Below are 15,867 nucleotides of genomic sequence, written 5' to 3'. Positions count from 1 at the left end.
CCAACCACATGTGATTTCAACATTACTGCACGTCACCACAGGATGCATGACAACATTCAGGTTAGTCAGGTCACAAACCTTACCCATTACACATGCGCAGTGCACTTTGCTACAAGATGCCACATCATTGGCATGGAAAGGCACATTGTGGAGAAAATATCTAGTCATACACCCCTTCCCCTCATTGCTACTGCAGTTGTTCGTGTCAAATGACATACTATGACGGCTGAGGGTATGTGTCAGCCAATAATCAATGGTGGCACACTCCTGTATGTGGCACCATATGAAATGTAGTCCCATTGAGAATGTCCTATTCCACACAAAGGTTGGCATGCACATTTATGTGAGGAAATACAGAAAGTATCCCATGAACACAGGTAGACCATGCATGAAACAGCAGCTTGCAAATGTTTTCCAAAAGAGAAAGGGACACATGCTGACATGTAGGCACAAGGAATGCTGGCAACAGTGATAGCACATATGTCAATGGACATTCAACACTTTCCAAGGGGAAAGTAATGATCTGTAGCTGCACCCCCAAAAAAATGTATACACAGTCACATGTATGATGGCCATCTTCTCATTTCAGACAATGGTGAGGCACTAGCACCCATCTCACTCTGAAAACAAGCAGCCTCTCGGAGGCAGATGCCAATATACTCATTTCACCAGACACATGGCTGAGGACAGTGATCTTTCTTTTGGCCTGTAACACTGAGGAGTAGTGGTCTGTTGCATAGAATTTTCACCCACTTCAACAACAAACAGTACTTTGGTGATCATTGTAAACAGCCATGTGATGGCCCTGAAGAGCAAAATCTTTGTGGATTGTACAAAGTTGTGTCCTAGGTCCCTGGGCCAATAGGCAAGGCACATCAGTAAGCACCACATGACATGTCTACACAAACAATCACTCGTCTCATGTGTTACACATGGCTCATCCCTAATCATCAGGGGGAGCTGTCAGAACCTAACACATTCACTTGATAATGTGGCAAGCAGGAATATGCCTTGTACTCACCTCCTTGTGTCTGCTATGCTGTCCTAAAAAAATGCCCATCAAGGTTTGGGTAGGCCACCGCCAGAATGCGGGTCATGGTCCGATGTGCACCCCATCCATGTTGGGAGTACATCCCCAGCTGGACCTCCGCTATCTTCCAGGCCTAGCGCCTCAGTTCTTCCCACCTCTTCTGACAGTGGGCACTTCGCTGGCGGTGGACCCCCAGGGTCCGCACCTTCTGGGCAATGGCTCTCCATATCTCCTTCTTCTGATGGGCGTTAACCTGCATGGATTCAAAAGACAAATCATGAGATTACAATCACAAGTTTTTACCCAAATGGTTGAGTCACACACGTTAGAAACACCAAGCTAGGACTTTTCAGTTTGTTAACACTTCACAAACCAATAAGTACAGGGACATGACTACAGTGTTGGAAAATGGGTTATTGGTAAGGGCAGGTAGGTACCTACGCTTAGCAATAGTCCACTAACCTCCACTTAGGTCCAGTTAGGTCTCAGTAAATTAAACCCAGCTCAACCCTTGGTAGCTTGGCAACAAGCAACAAGGCTTAACTTAGGAGACAGAGTGTAAAGCATCCAAATATCACAAAACAGTAATTAAATAAAACACAGGAAACAGTTTAAAAATCCAAAACCAATTTATAAAAATAGATTATATTTTTATCTTTAAAATGACACAAAAACGAATAAAAGCGGATAAGGGGGACCTTCGGACTTAGTCTCTTTTCTGAAGATATTCTTCAGTGGGACGAACCTGCCAGTCCAATCCGACCTCCTGGAACTCTTCTCCGGATACGCGTCGCGGGAATCCTCGGTGGAGAATTTTACCTTTGGACTTAGTCGTTTTTTTCGAAGCCAGGCAAAGTCCTTCTTGTGGTGAAGCCCAAGTATGCAGCTGGTGCAGTTCTTCTGAGTGCAGGTTCCAGGTGCAGGCCTGGTGTCCAGCGGGGCAGTCCTTCTTCTCCTTTGGTTCTTCCTTGTTGGATGTGGTAGGGAACTGAGGTGTGGGTGCAGGTCTGCCAGTTTTTATCCTTGCTCCTGGGTGAAAAACAGGGGGGTCCTGATTCTCCAGTCAGGTGCAGGGTCCTTCCCCCTGTGATGACCACTTCCTGGGAAGTGTCGCAAAAATCAATCCCAGTAGGCAACATTCTTCAAAAATACATCATGGCTGAATCTGATTTTTGGAGGTTACATCTGGCTGAGCCCACCCACAATGGTGTGGCTAAAAATCATAAACACACCCCTCTCCTGCCCTCTCCTAATCTAATCAAGGGGGCACCTAGTTGTCTGGGGTGCTCCAAATGTCCTTCTTTGCCTTTGAAGACCAGTTTGGCAGCCCTCCCCCTTCCTGCCTCACCATCTGCTGAGGGGAAATTCCCTCCCACAGGCACATTTCTTTGTGTGAAGCCAGGCCACTTCACACCTCATCAAGGCAGCCTGGCCAGGCTGTCAGAGGCTGGCCAATCAGAGCACAGCAGCAAAAACAATGCAGGGCTGAAATTGGCAACTTTTCAGGTAAAGTTTAAAACTCTTTACCTGAACAAGTTATATTAAATCCAACAACTGGACGTTGTGGGATTTATTATAACAATTAATTTGATACCAAACTCTTGGTATCTATTACTTAAGGGGACTTTTAAAATTAAAATAAAGTCTCCCCATTCTAGCCTATGGAGGCCATTCACTACAATGAGGGAAACACGAATTTGGCTGTTTTTACCTCACCAGGGCTTATAAAACTATTTTTTATAAGGTCCCTGCTTATAGTTACATGGCACCCAGCCCTCGGGGCACCTAGGGCACACCTTAGGGGTGACTTATATGTAAAAAAGAAGGTAGTTTAAGACTTTGGAACTACTTTTAATTCCAAAGTCGAATTTTCATATAACTTTAATTTAAAAGCAGCCAGCAAGGCAGGCCTGCCTTTAAAATGACACTGGACACCTCAGCAGTGCACCTATGGGTACACTACCTATGCTGTGGTACCTAAACCTACATGCCCTACCATATACTAGGGACTTATAGGTAGGTTAACTTAGCCAATTATAATTAGCCAAATTTGCATATTGATTTTACACAGAGCACAGGCCCTGGGACTGGTTAGCAGTACCCAGGGCACCATCAGAGTCAGGAAAGCACCAGCAAAAAAGTGGAATATGGGGGCAAAAAGTTAGGGGGCCTCTGCAATCAGCCGTTTTCTCACATACAGACATATATATTTCCATCTGCAGACTAACCCACTACCCTGCTTATGACCCACAATGACTAAGCAAGCTTACTGAAATAAGGAAGCCCATGCTCCAGCAACATGTACTGTGATGTGAGCCACAATGAAACACTACACACATATGTGTCTTCTGAAGGGTAAACTCCTCAGGCCTGAATGGACCAACATGTTCACACTCTGTGAGATTGATTCACTGCATACAGACCCACAGGCAACTAACATATTACAGACTTCACCATTACTATTGAGTGACAATGAAGGGGCCTGGCATGGTGGGTACAGAAAGTGTCTTCCCTGTCCATGTGTAGACATGTGGTCTAACAAATACAGACTCCTGCACTTTAGGGGGTGTGTTCTGTGGTATACACCTGTACCACGGAGCACTCCTTTGGGCATATATGTCCATCTTACATTGATGGTATCCAACATACAAAGGCATGCATTGTACAATTACTGCTATATGACCAAGCAACTGACCCACTTATCATGGCCTCCCAGGAATCAACACACTATCTGCACTGTGGGACTGTCATTTGTGCAATAGGCCATCACAGGAGAAATATGACAACAGATCTGTGTGAGTAAGGGACCTGTCATGAGTCAAAGACACATTGACAATGAGGCAAAATGCACATATGGACTACTTCTGGGATGTACCTCAGTACCATTCCTAATCTAGTCAATGGACTGTGCATTCAGGACAAATTGTGCCACCAGGGCATCATATTGGCCAAATGTCAGGATCTGCTGGTGTACAGGGAGTGGGCACAATACCACAGTTGCCTAGCCACAGTGACTCTCCCACACCCTAGACTAGGTCCTATAATGGGAGATACATTTGCCAGGCCCTGGTCTCTACAGAACCTACATGACACTCCATTTTAATCACTACCATGCATGACAGACAATAATGTGGCCATCAGCAATTTGGCATGTGGTGTATGTGGCAACCTGAAGGGCAGAGTGAGTCAGGATATGGATTCCAGACTAAAGTTTGACAAGGCCATATTGCTTACAAGATTCTCAAATGACTCATAAAAGATGCATACACTGGTCATGCTGTCATGCACATACATGTTGCCTAACATTTTCAACAATCGTGAGGAAAGATATATCAGTGGATGTCATTTAAGTCTCCTTGCCTAGTTATGTGCATCCAACACAAGGAGGGTCTAGGACCCCAAATAATTCACACAGCACAATGTGACTGAACCTAACATATAGTACTGGCCACCAATACCTGTGCATTGAACATCCCATTGATACCACACAGACTGCAACAACAGGCACAGAAAAATTCTAACTGGCACACAGGGGCACATTGTACCCTGTGAAGAGGGAAAGGATGGTGAGGTACAGAGAAAATTATGCACATTAGGTACCTACCGACTCCTCTGATGAGCCATAGAGCTGTACATTCAGGGGTCGGACCTCATAAACAAGCCTTTGCAGCTCCTCTAGAGAGAAAGTAGGGGTCCTATCACCTGCTGTATGTGGCATGATTACTCCCAGAGGTAACACACAGCAGCTCAGGTTGTGGAGGTGTTGCCGGCAGCAGTGTCAGGAGTCAAGTGAGTGAATCTGCACAACATGGCGTCACGTGCGTGGTCGTCACCGCCGGTTGACACACCCATTGGGCCCTGACTGCCACTGGCAACTACGTTAGCCTATGGCTGTCTGGCGTGGTTACAACTGGCTACCGCCATGATGAATTTTGCCAGCTGTCACGGGCAGTTCCTATTGTCCAGTGGAGTAGGTCAGGCATCTGCCATATTGGAAGCCTGAAATGTTGTATTGGGCTTTCTAAACTGTTTCACACCTACAATACCTGTTTTGTTGCATTACAAACATTTTTATCATGTCTTGTCATGTAGGTCCTTCTGCTCAACTACCATTGTAGTATGTTGCAGGGCACAGATGCCATTTTACAGTGGTGCACCCGTCCATCGCCAACGGTCATTTTGAGAGTCAAAATATACAGTCACATTTTGAGAGGCAACATGTGACCGTTGTGTAGTTTGCAGCTGTGATGTGCACTGGGTGTCATGTCTATCCAATCAGAATTGATTTGTCACATGATATTGTTGGCATACGTCATCATGTATGTTGCTGTAGACACACTAACTAATGTCACAACTCATGTCTTGTCACACATAAGTACCCTGGGAGAAGGAGGACATGACAACCTCCGGTCTACCGTCCACTGCCAGACCTTCAGACCATGGAAAAGCGACATATCATCATGTACTACTGTCTTAATAGGCAAACAATAGTGGACTTAGTCAGTTAGAGCCAGATTGGATGCTAGCTATTAGTTATCCAACCAGCATACCACCCATTGTACGAGTCATGTCAGTATTACACTTCCAGGCCATAGGGTTCTTCCAACATACAGTGGCCCTTTCTGCCTGTATATCCCAACCTATGTTCGGTCTGGTGTTGAAGGAATTCCTCTCAGCAATGTTGAAACACATTGACAGCTATATCAGGTTGCACCGACATGTGAATTAAGCCAATGTGAAGGCTGTCTTTTATAGTTTAGGCCACCTCCCACATGTGGTGTGGGCCATTGATGCCACACATGTTGGTCTGGTGCCACTGCAGGCCAGTGAACAAGTGTATCACAACAGAAAAAACTTCCATTCCATCAGCGTGCAAGTTGTCTGTTTGGCTGATCTCTACATCTAACATGTATGTGCCCGTTATGCGGGTTCAGCCCTGATTCCTTCATTATGCGCAACAGTATCATAACCCAGCTAATGTCACAAGTGCAACCAGAGAGGGCCTGGCTGGTTGGGGATTGTCCTGATTGTGTGTGTGCAATGCCAGGTGCTCCTTGACAGGAGAATCAGCATATCCAAACTGTCCTTGGTTATTGACACCACTGAGGAATCCAACCACGCCACAGGAAGTTCGATTCAATTAGGCCCATGGAAGTACATGCGGCCAGCTGAGCAGGGTTTTGGGCTCCTGGAGACCAATGTCTGGACTGGATGGGCGGAGCTCCCTTCTACTCACCCAGGAAAGTGTGCCAGATCACTGTGGCATGCTGCATGCTCCACAACATCGCCCTACAGAGGAATATCCTGCATATCACAAAGGAGGGGGGAGCCTGCAGGGCCCTAGGGTGAGACTCCTCAAATGCCAAGTGAGGATGGCAGTGGTGAAGAAGAAGGAGCTCACTTGTGGAAAGATCTCATCAACAGCTACTATTCATGAGTCTATGTCATGTGATGAAATGACTGTAACTGTACAATGAATGTTTGTTTTCAGAACCTGTGGAGTTGAGTGTATTAGAAACAGCTAGGGAGCTGATACTGTTCAATATTCAGTCAAAGGCTGCGTGATAAGATAGCTTGTGACACATCCCCAACTTGATGATGTTGATTTTTTGGGTCAGTTTCCTTACAATATACTTTGTTTTCCAGTTGCTTGCTATGTGACTTGTGTCATAGATATGGTTTCAAGCCTATACTCCTTGTTTTGTTCTTTGTATCAGTACCTTCACCATGGCATCCTCATGTGGGTATTTCAGAGTTGTGACATTGCCAAGTATCTGATACTGTTCTGACATACAAGGTGGTCATGGATTGTTCCAGGTATTGTAGGTTGCAAAGTTTGGATGTATGATACCTGTACCAAGAGAGTTTGCACAGTGTTTGGGTGGAGGTACATAAGTGCATATTGGACTTATTCTGAGTCTTGTGATGGGTCTGATGCATCATTTGTGTCATCATGTGGTCATAAGATATGTAGTCCTAGCTTTTGACCATGTTATTTTGCCTTCACTTTGGCTAAACATTTTATTTCTGACCTGTATATAGCTGTAGATGTGTTTCATCATTGTGGGCCACAGTGCCTGTGCCACAACTCTGACATATGTTTGTGACATACCACCATATGCACGAGCACTATTCAAATAGTATCCTCCCAGGTGAGTAAACTTCATTTGAGAGTTCACTAACAGATAGATTTTGACAAGTCCTCTTGGCCTTAGCAATCATGTCAGTCCCTGTACTACACACACTATACAAATGTTATCCCCCAAGATGAGTAAACTTCATTTGTGGGTTACCAAACAATGGTATTTGGAGAAGTGAACATAGGGCTGGTGAGTGGAGTAACAGTAACAAAACCTCCTAGCCATTGCTGTCCTGTCACTCCCTGTACTACACACACTATACAACTGTTATCTCCCCAGGTGGGTCCACTTCATTTGAGAGTTAACAAATAGGTGTATTTGGTCAAGTGACCACTGTGCTGGTGTTTGGAGTTACAGGAACAGTGCCTCCTGGAAGTTGTAGTCAGGTCAGTCCCTGGACTACACACACTATACAGATGTTATCCTCCCAGGTGAGTAAACTTCAATTGAGGGATAACAAACAGGGGGATTTGGACATGTGTACCCTGGGCTGCTGGTTGGAATTACAGACAAAGGTCCTCCTGGGAGTTGCAGTGATGTCACTCCCTGTACTACACACACTATACAAATGGTATACTCCCAGGTGAGTACACTTCAATTGAGAGTTTGGGAACGGGGGTATGTGGACAAGTGACCACTGGTTTGGTGTTTGGAGTTAGAGAAACAGTGCTTCCTGGGAGTTGCTGTCAGGTAACTCTCTGTACTACAGATATTATACAAATGCTGTGTATTGCATATCTGTATGCAGACTGCATTTAGGTTTGGGCATGCATTTACCTGTAGAGACATCCCATGACTCCTGATATTATTATTGTATATTGAAAGACATACAGGCCCCATTTGGACCAATGGCGTGTGGTGGACATTAGTAGCTGTGCTGTTGGGTCCAATAATGCAGATTGACAGTGTTTACACTCAGATTCTCTGGGTTTTGAATGTTGTTGGGGCACCCGAACAAGACAGCGGCAAAAGGTGAGCTGTGAGCATGCGTGACATGGCATTTTGGTGAAAATTTTTATGTTGTGACTTACCAGACTCCACTCCCCCCAGGTGTTCCTGTCAAGCCTTCAGGATGCAGGATGGCCAAGACCTTCTCCTCCCAGGGAAAGAGATGTAATGGGGCAGTGGGAGGGACTAAGCTGATGCCTGGAGACCAGGGAACGGACCTTGCCCCTGAGGTCATTCCACCACTTCCTGATGTCCTCCTTGGTGCGCAGGGTGGTACCAACAACATTGACTTTGTTGACTATCCTGCCCCACATTTTGAGTTTCTTATTGAGAGGAAGGTGCTGGACTTGTGCTCCAAACAATTGTGGCTCTACGGTTATGATTTAATCTACCATGACTCTTAACTCATCTTCTGAAAATGTTTTTCTTTTTTAAACGTGTCATGGTGGGGAAAAACTACAGGTGGCAGTGACTCACTGAACACGGGCTGTGCAAACAGGTGTGAATGGACAAAAGTGTGCGCAGGGTGTTCTATGGGATGGTGAAAAAAAAAAGTGTGCCTTATCTATGGAGTGTTTGTGAAAAAAGTTGCTCTGACTTCTGTGTTTGGCTTTGTAAGTGCAAAGGATTGTGGTCTGTGATGGAGTGTGTTTTATAGTGCTCTTTGCAGGTGTGTCTACTGTTGCAGTGTGTGTCAGCTGTGTTGTTTTCAAATTTATCCATTGTGCAGTTGTGTATTGCTTTTCTCACTGCGAACCACCATGTTTCAGATCTCCATTGGCTGACCACCGGTGGGGACCGCCACGGCGACTGTGTGCTTTTAATAAGCTCGGTGGTTGGTCACAGTGCTGTCGGCGCTGGAGATCAGACTGCCTATTTCCAGGCTGCAGCGCCGCTGGCGGTCTTCCTTTTTGCTTGGCGGTCTTCCTTTTTGCTTGGTGGTCCTGCCTGTAGAACTCGTAATACGGCAGTCTGAAAGACCTCCAACATGGCGGTTGTTTTAGGACCGCCAACAGGGCCATCTGGCGATCCGACCGCCAAACCTGTAGTGAGACCCTAAGTCGTAACTCACCAAGTGGTACCCAGAGGAAACATTTTCTGACCTTTTTTCACCAGTTCGTGTTATTATCCAGCCTCTCCTCCCAGGCAGTTTCAGTGTAAAGACTTGAAGAACCTTTTTTACTTCCTGCACAGCGCAGTGCTCTCGAGGACAACTGGGTAGAATTCTTACTGCTGGATACAGGGATAAAAAGCCTACTGTTACTCATTTCCCATGAATGGATGGGTCCCTATTCAATAATCCTCAAGTCAGCAGACTTAGGGTGATCCAGCACTGCTCTTGTCTACATCGCCTGAGATGAAACTTGGGAACATCAAGCCTGTTTGTGGGTGATATGTGTACAATCACTGTTGGCTATATAATGTCAATTTTAGTAGCCATAATTGATCAAAGCCAGGCACACCCACCAATATTGATGATAGTAGGCTCCTGTTGTGGGATTCTTCTACCTCCAACCATAGTATAATGGATGCTTCGCACCATACAGCACAAAGCAGAAAGTGGAGTGTTACCACCAGTGTCTACAGCCCATCTAAGCACTGAGTCCAGAATCCAGATATTAAAAAATAATGGAGATGATAAAAAATAAGCAGATGTTTAGTAAATAACATACATTGGAGACAATGGGCCTAATTTTTACTTTGACAGTCCCACCACTAGACTGCCAAAGCCACGGGAGTATGCTACCGCCATGGTGGTGACATCTCCCCGGCCCTATTACAATGTTCCTGCTGGTCTGACCGGCGGTAACATTGTAATAGAGCGTTCCCACCGGTCAGACTGGAAGAAACAGTGCTATGAGATTGGGAGCTGAGTGCTATCTCATGGCACAGAGGGGGCCAACGGGCATCCTCGGAATGCGCACTGTCTGCAAAGCATACAGTGCGCATTCAAAGGGTGCTAGGCAGGTGTGCCCCTGCACTGCCCATGCCCTGGGCATCAGCAGTGCAAGCGCCGCCCTTCGTACCCCCAGCCCACCATCACTGCCAGCCTTTCCATGTCAGTGGAACTGCCATGGAAAGGCTGGCAGTGAGGGGAGTTGTATTCAGCCAGGTGGCACTGAGTTCAGTGCCAGCCTGGCTGAGTACAACTATGACCATCACCATGCCATCGGGAACCATATTCCCGGCAGGTACGGCAGTCCCCTGGAAGGTCTGCCCGCCAAGGTGTTGTAATTGGTGGTTGGACCGCCCAGAGTGTTGCGGTCCGACTGTCAATGTGAGTGTGGCGGTCCTCGAACCGGCACACTCGTAATGAGGCCCTATCTGTCTGAATTAAAGTTGGTTGGTAATTGAAATTCCCTTGACTGGTGAACAAAAGGTTATATCATGTGGAGATTCCGCCAGTGAACATTTCCTCCATCATAGTGATAGTATGGTGGAAGAAATTACACAGGCAAATTCTTCTGAGGATGTAGCTTTTTTGTCCATAATTTGTAGGATTTCCTATTATTACTCAACTTTAAATTGGGCCCAAAATGTACTACAAGTATGAGACTAATTGATTTGATTCACTACTGAAACATCAATACTTAATTATAATAAATTACCAGGTTTGTGGTGCTGAAATATAAATACAGTGCTTTGTATTAAGACTGATTCTGATGCAGTTTGTTTTGCAACTCAGCCATTTTAGAGATTATCATAAACTGTTGTTATTGAAACCCTAAGAAATGCAACAGTTATCTAATTGCATTTGTGAAATGTACATATATAATTTTAAATTCACTATGGAATCATTACCCGAACATTAAATTTTAACTTTTTGTGATTGGAAAGTATATGAAAGGCACTTATGAACAGACACTTGTATTAAAGACAGCATAAATCCTTCCTCCTTCTCCAAATGTAATACAGGCACGATGATGGATTGCTGGAAGTGGTTGGTGTCTACGGGTCTTTTCACTGTGCACAGATTCAAGTCAAGCTGGCAAACCCGGTGCGGTTAGGACAGGCACACACAGTAAGGGTAAGTGGGATTAATAAGAGGATATTCACATTGCAGTTCTCTGGACTTTACTTTGATAGAAACATTTTTTGTTTTATTCTGGTGTATCCCATATAAGTGCTGATTCAAACTGAGGACCAGCTACAAGCTTTGATTATTCAAATTACTATAGTAGCACCCTTTATATTTCCGTTAATTATTTTTAGGCTTCTGCCCTTTCTCAATTACTTGCTAGCTATTTATGATGAGAGTATGGACTACAAGGGCAGGATGTACAAAGGACTGGTCTATAAACTATTTCTGTGACCAGTAAAGAATTATATGAACTGACCTATGCACTATACATAGGTTTGTAAAATTTGAAGTGTGGTGCAATCTGACCAGTCTCATGAGTAATAATGAGGTAGGTTGTCAATTATAACTCGTGTTTTCAATTTCATTTGAGAGTTGGCAATTAGACCCCATTCCTTTGTGCAAATGGATTACCATTCCAACTTGAATCTTCAACTTTTCAATGTTTTATGACTGGATTTTGATCATCAGTTGGAAACACTGTACATGAATCAGTATTTGGAAGGGACACCTACAAAATTACCATTCCAAATACCAAATCAGTAGGCAGTCGCAATGCTATATTTGGATTTTGAGATTAGTATGTTTTAGAACGCATTTTCTTTTGCAAACTTGGAATCAGAGTGTTTGTGACTATAAAAGTGCTTTGTACATCTGCCCCTTAGCCCATAGTTCTGCAAAGGTTTTCCACACAGGCTGTCACTGTAAGTTGAAAAGCACTGTTGAGTATTCAGAAGAAGACTCATCTACGATGCCTGCTGATCTCCCAGCCAGAATAAATCAGGACAGGTCTGTGCAGGTAACAAACCAGTAGTGTGACATGTAACTGGCTTAATCCATCTCTAATGGCTTTGCAGGCATTCACCTCACATCTGTATGACATTCTGCTTTCAGCACTCCTTGCTTAATATACCTTCCTATTTTAAGAATGTTCCTCCGTACCTCTTTTTAGCACCAAACATAACAAGGACTTCTGTAGGTCACAGAAAATGTTTTTTCTTAGTTTATTTTCATTCAGATAATTAGTGTTTTCTATGGTGACATATGCTTCACACAACATTTTCTCAGCGTTTCATTCAATGAGGTAGTCAGTGGCTCTTTATGGTTGTATGACAAAATATCAGCGCAAAACATTTTGAAATAAAACAATATATTCAAAAAATATTAGGGACAAAAATATCAATGTTACATACTTTTATATATAAAGGATATAATATCGACTACAGAAATATAGGTGACCAAAATATTGTCACACAATAGGTAAGTGCACTGAATTTTTAATATTAAACAATATGTTAGCTTTAATAATTGACATTTAAAAATCCATATCACATGCAAAAGAAAAAAACTACATTTTATATCTTACAAACGTAAAATAAAAATATATACTTTAAAAAACATAAAAAGGGAATACATTAGTAGTAAAACTATGAAATAAACAATAATAAAATAAAAATGCTAGTAATAATTAACAATAATTAAAATCACTATATTTAAGATATTAAACCTACATATACAAGACAAATATTCACAATAAACAAATAACAAAATAATATTACTTCAAAAAATAAAAATACAGAAAAACATCAAACTAAAAATTCATCTAAATAATTAGGCTTGTCTGGATCAGATTTACTATTCCCCCGCCAAAGTAGGCAAGAATAAGAAAAGTGTTCGACTTTGGAGTTCAAGTTTACTGTTCCCAGTCTAACCAGTAGGGAAAGTGTTGATCTTTAGAGGGTTCAGATTTGCTATTCCCAATCCAACACAAGCAACAGTAGGGGACGTTTTGGACATGTAAAGCTTAAATTCCCACTCCTTCCCACTTAAATTCCACTATTCCCACTCCTAAACATATATACCTAAAAATTAACATACTATAAACCTTAACAAATATACAAAACTAATTTTTGCATTATAACATTTAAATTTAAATTAGTACATTAATAAGTAATAATACAAAAATTCAATGTAAAAATGAATTATAAACATTACAAAATATACTTTTAAAACACATCCTAACCTACTAAACCAAAACTCCAACATCCACAAAAAACGAATTAAAATAATAATTGAAGAAATTGCAATACGCAATAAAAACAAATAATTCAATCAATTGATATACAAATTATTAAAATGTATCAAATAATTTACAAAAATCAATAATATAATTAACAGTTAGAAACAACAATTAATTACCATTTCATTTAAAATTAGCTTGAAATAATTTACAAATTAACTGATTTACATGATTCATAACTAAATTAACACATCAAAAATAAGCAAAATTTTAAACAATATTAAAAAAATCTTCCCATCTTAGCCCCAAACAAACTGTGTGCATGTAATTAACACAGGTGCAGAAAGATTGCACTGGTGAACGGTCTGAATGGATCGTTCAAAAAACGTTATTACATGATCTATAAGAAGATCTGCCACCCCAGCTGTCCCCATACCTTTTCAGCAAAGATTCTGTGAAACAGTGACAGAACTTCTCCTCAGTATAAGCACTGAAGCTGACACAAAATGAATGCAGAAAACTCTGAAACAATAAGCAAGGAGGCATTTTTGGCTGGAACAGCAGGTTTCTGTTCTTCAAATTGTCACAGTTGAATAAACGAAGATGCAACAGAAAAGATTCTTTTGAGGTAACTAGTTACAGCAATAGGTCTTACAACACAGGCAGAAGGCTGTTGCAGTATGAAACTCCAAATGCCCCCTCTCCCTCCCCAAGTCACTGTGTGGCAGTTATTATCAGAATGATTCCATTCTAGAATACCCGACAGCATAGGAATTAGGACACAGCCCATCTCCCTCCTTTTAACAATGACAACGCAAACAATTGATCACGATGTAACAGTTGAATATACAAAAGAAAAGTCCTGTACAGGGGATATGTAACACACATCTGCACCCACAACAAATAAGCTAAACATAAAATAGAATACAGACCTGAAAAAATTTGTGCCTACCGAAATCTTTGTACTTAGCAATTCCACCTCTGGTCTGAGATAACCTTGATGACACTTTTACTCACATCTTGAACCATTTGCAGATCACTCCCTTCCTCAAGGTCACTTTCGTTAGATTTACCTGCACCAAATCACCTTTACTGTATTCTACCAATTTGATCCTTTCAATTAAATCAAACCTTATTTTCTTCTTTATTCAGTGCACCGGAATCTCATCAGAGGGAGATTCTTTAATGCTTCTGTGAAAAACATCACTTTCAGCAGATCTTCACAGCCATGCTGGACTCAAAAAAGCAAATGGTCTCCTGCCCCTAAGCGCACAGTGATGCACGTGACATTGTTAGGAGAATTGCAGTGAACCCAAAGCATAGTTCTTAAAGCCTCTTTGACATCCACACCACCTAAACGTGCACTTCTTATACACTTAACAGCATCCCTTTCCTCCATATCATTACTTTGCAAGTGATACAAACTGCTACATGTGTGTTCCATTCCTGCTCCTTTGGAGGTCAACTTTACTGAATTGTCTGAGAATTACTGGGAAGGTAAACCATCCCAAGTAAAATTGTCAGTACAAAAGTAATGACACTCTTCGTGTGAGGTTCCCACACAATCTTAGCTCTATTCACTGGGAGACGTTGTTAAGTGGAACAATGGCGTACATTTGCTGTATAGGAAGAATTTGAAATGGCCGCACAAAATCTGCGGCTAACTTGCCCCACACCTTTCCAGAATCACTCCCCTCTGTTAACTGTGCAACCCTTGTCTTTGACCGCTGCCATTTTGCAAACAATTGCTCCAACTGGACACCCAATTTTCATTATTTCTGTGCAAGACTGGCCACCGATACTTCAGCTTTAACCTTGTTTTTTAAGTCATTCCTAAATGATCATCATGGCTGAGAGCCAACAACAACCTCCTGACGTTCGATGAAGGTATAAACCTATCTCCCCAAAACAGAACATCCCCTCCAATAGACAAAAATGTAACCTTACTGAACATTTGGAAGGTTACAGGTAGATTATTTTCTCTCAGCCATCCAATAGTGACATAGTCTACTACTTTCTTCAACATTAAGGGCCTTATTACGACATTGGAGTTCCGAGGACAGCCTATGCCGCGGTGGCAATCGGACCTCCCTGGTTGCGGCGGTCCAACTGCCACCTTACGAGGTTGGACAACCTACCGCTGTCCCTGCAAGGATATTCGATCCCGTCGGGCTGACGGCAGGTGCAGGTTGTACTCAGCCATGGCGGCGCTGAAATCAGCACTACCCTGCTGATTACAGCCTTGTTCTCCCCCAGCCTTTTCATGGCAGTACCACTGCTATGAAAAGTTTGGCAGAGAACAAGTGCAGGGGGCCAAAGGGGGCCCCTGCACTGTCCATGTCTGGGGTCCTCCTACCCAGCACCCTCAAAATCCACACTGTCTGCTGTGCAGACAGTGCCCGTTTCGAGTGTGGTGGTGCCCCTGTGTGCAGCAGCATTGCTGCCGGCTCACTTATGAGCCGACAACAATGCTGCCACCACTTTCCCACTGGGCTGACCAGGGGAAACCATGGTTTCTGTCGGTCAGCCGAGTGGGAGGTCATAATAGGACCGGAGGGTTGCCACCCCGTCTGGATTTTGGCGGACAGGTGTTCCCGTCCACCAAACTCGTTATCAGCCCCAAAATGTTCACAAAAGGCATCTATCCACT

The 15,867-nt window shown here is 43.1% G+C and overlaps 1 protein-coding gene across 1 annotated transcript in view; it reads left to right on the top strand.

Annotated features, from left to right (window-relative positions):
• DGKE (diacylglycerol kinase epsilon) overlaps window positions 1-15,867 on the top strand; it is a 199,774-nt gene that overhangs the window by 167,313 nt on the left and 16,594 nt on the right. The window contains exon 10 of the mRNA XM_069200013.1: window positions 11,035-11,146. Coding sequence (XP_069056114.1) covers window positions 11,035-11,146 — 112 coding nt within the window. The remainder of the gene's footprint in view (window positions 1-11,034; window positions 11,147-15,867) is intronic.

The sequence above is a fragment of the Pleurodeles waltl genome, chromosome 7, assembly GCF_031143425.1.
Source record: "Pleurodeles waltl isolate 20211129_DDA chromosome 7, aPleWal1.hap1.20221129, whole genome shotgun sequence".
Classification (NCBI taxonomy): domain Eukaryota; kingdom Metazoa; phylum Chordata; class Amphibia; order Caudata; family Salamandridae; genus Pleurodeles; species Pleurodeles waltl.
The sequence above is the reverse complement of the archived record's forward strand: the minus strand, read 5'-3'. Positions and strand labels throughout refer to the sequence as shown.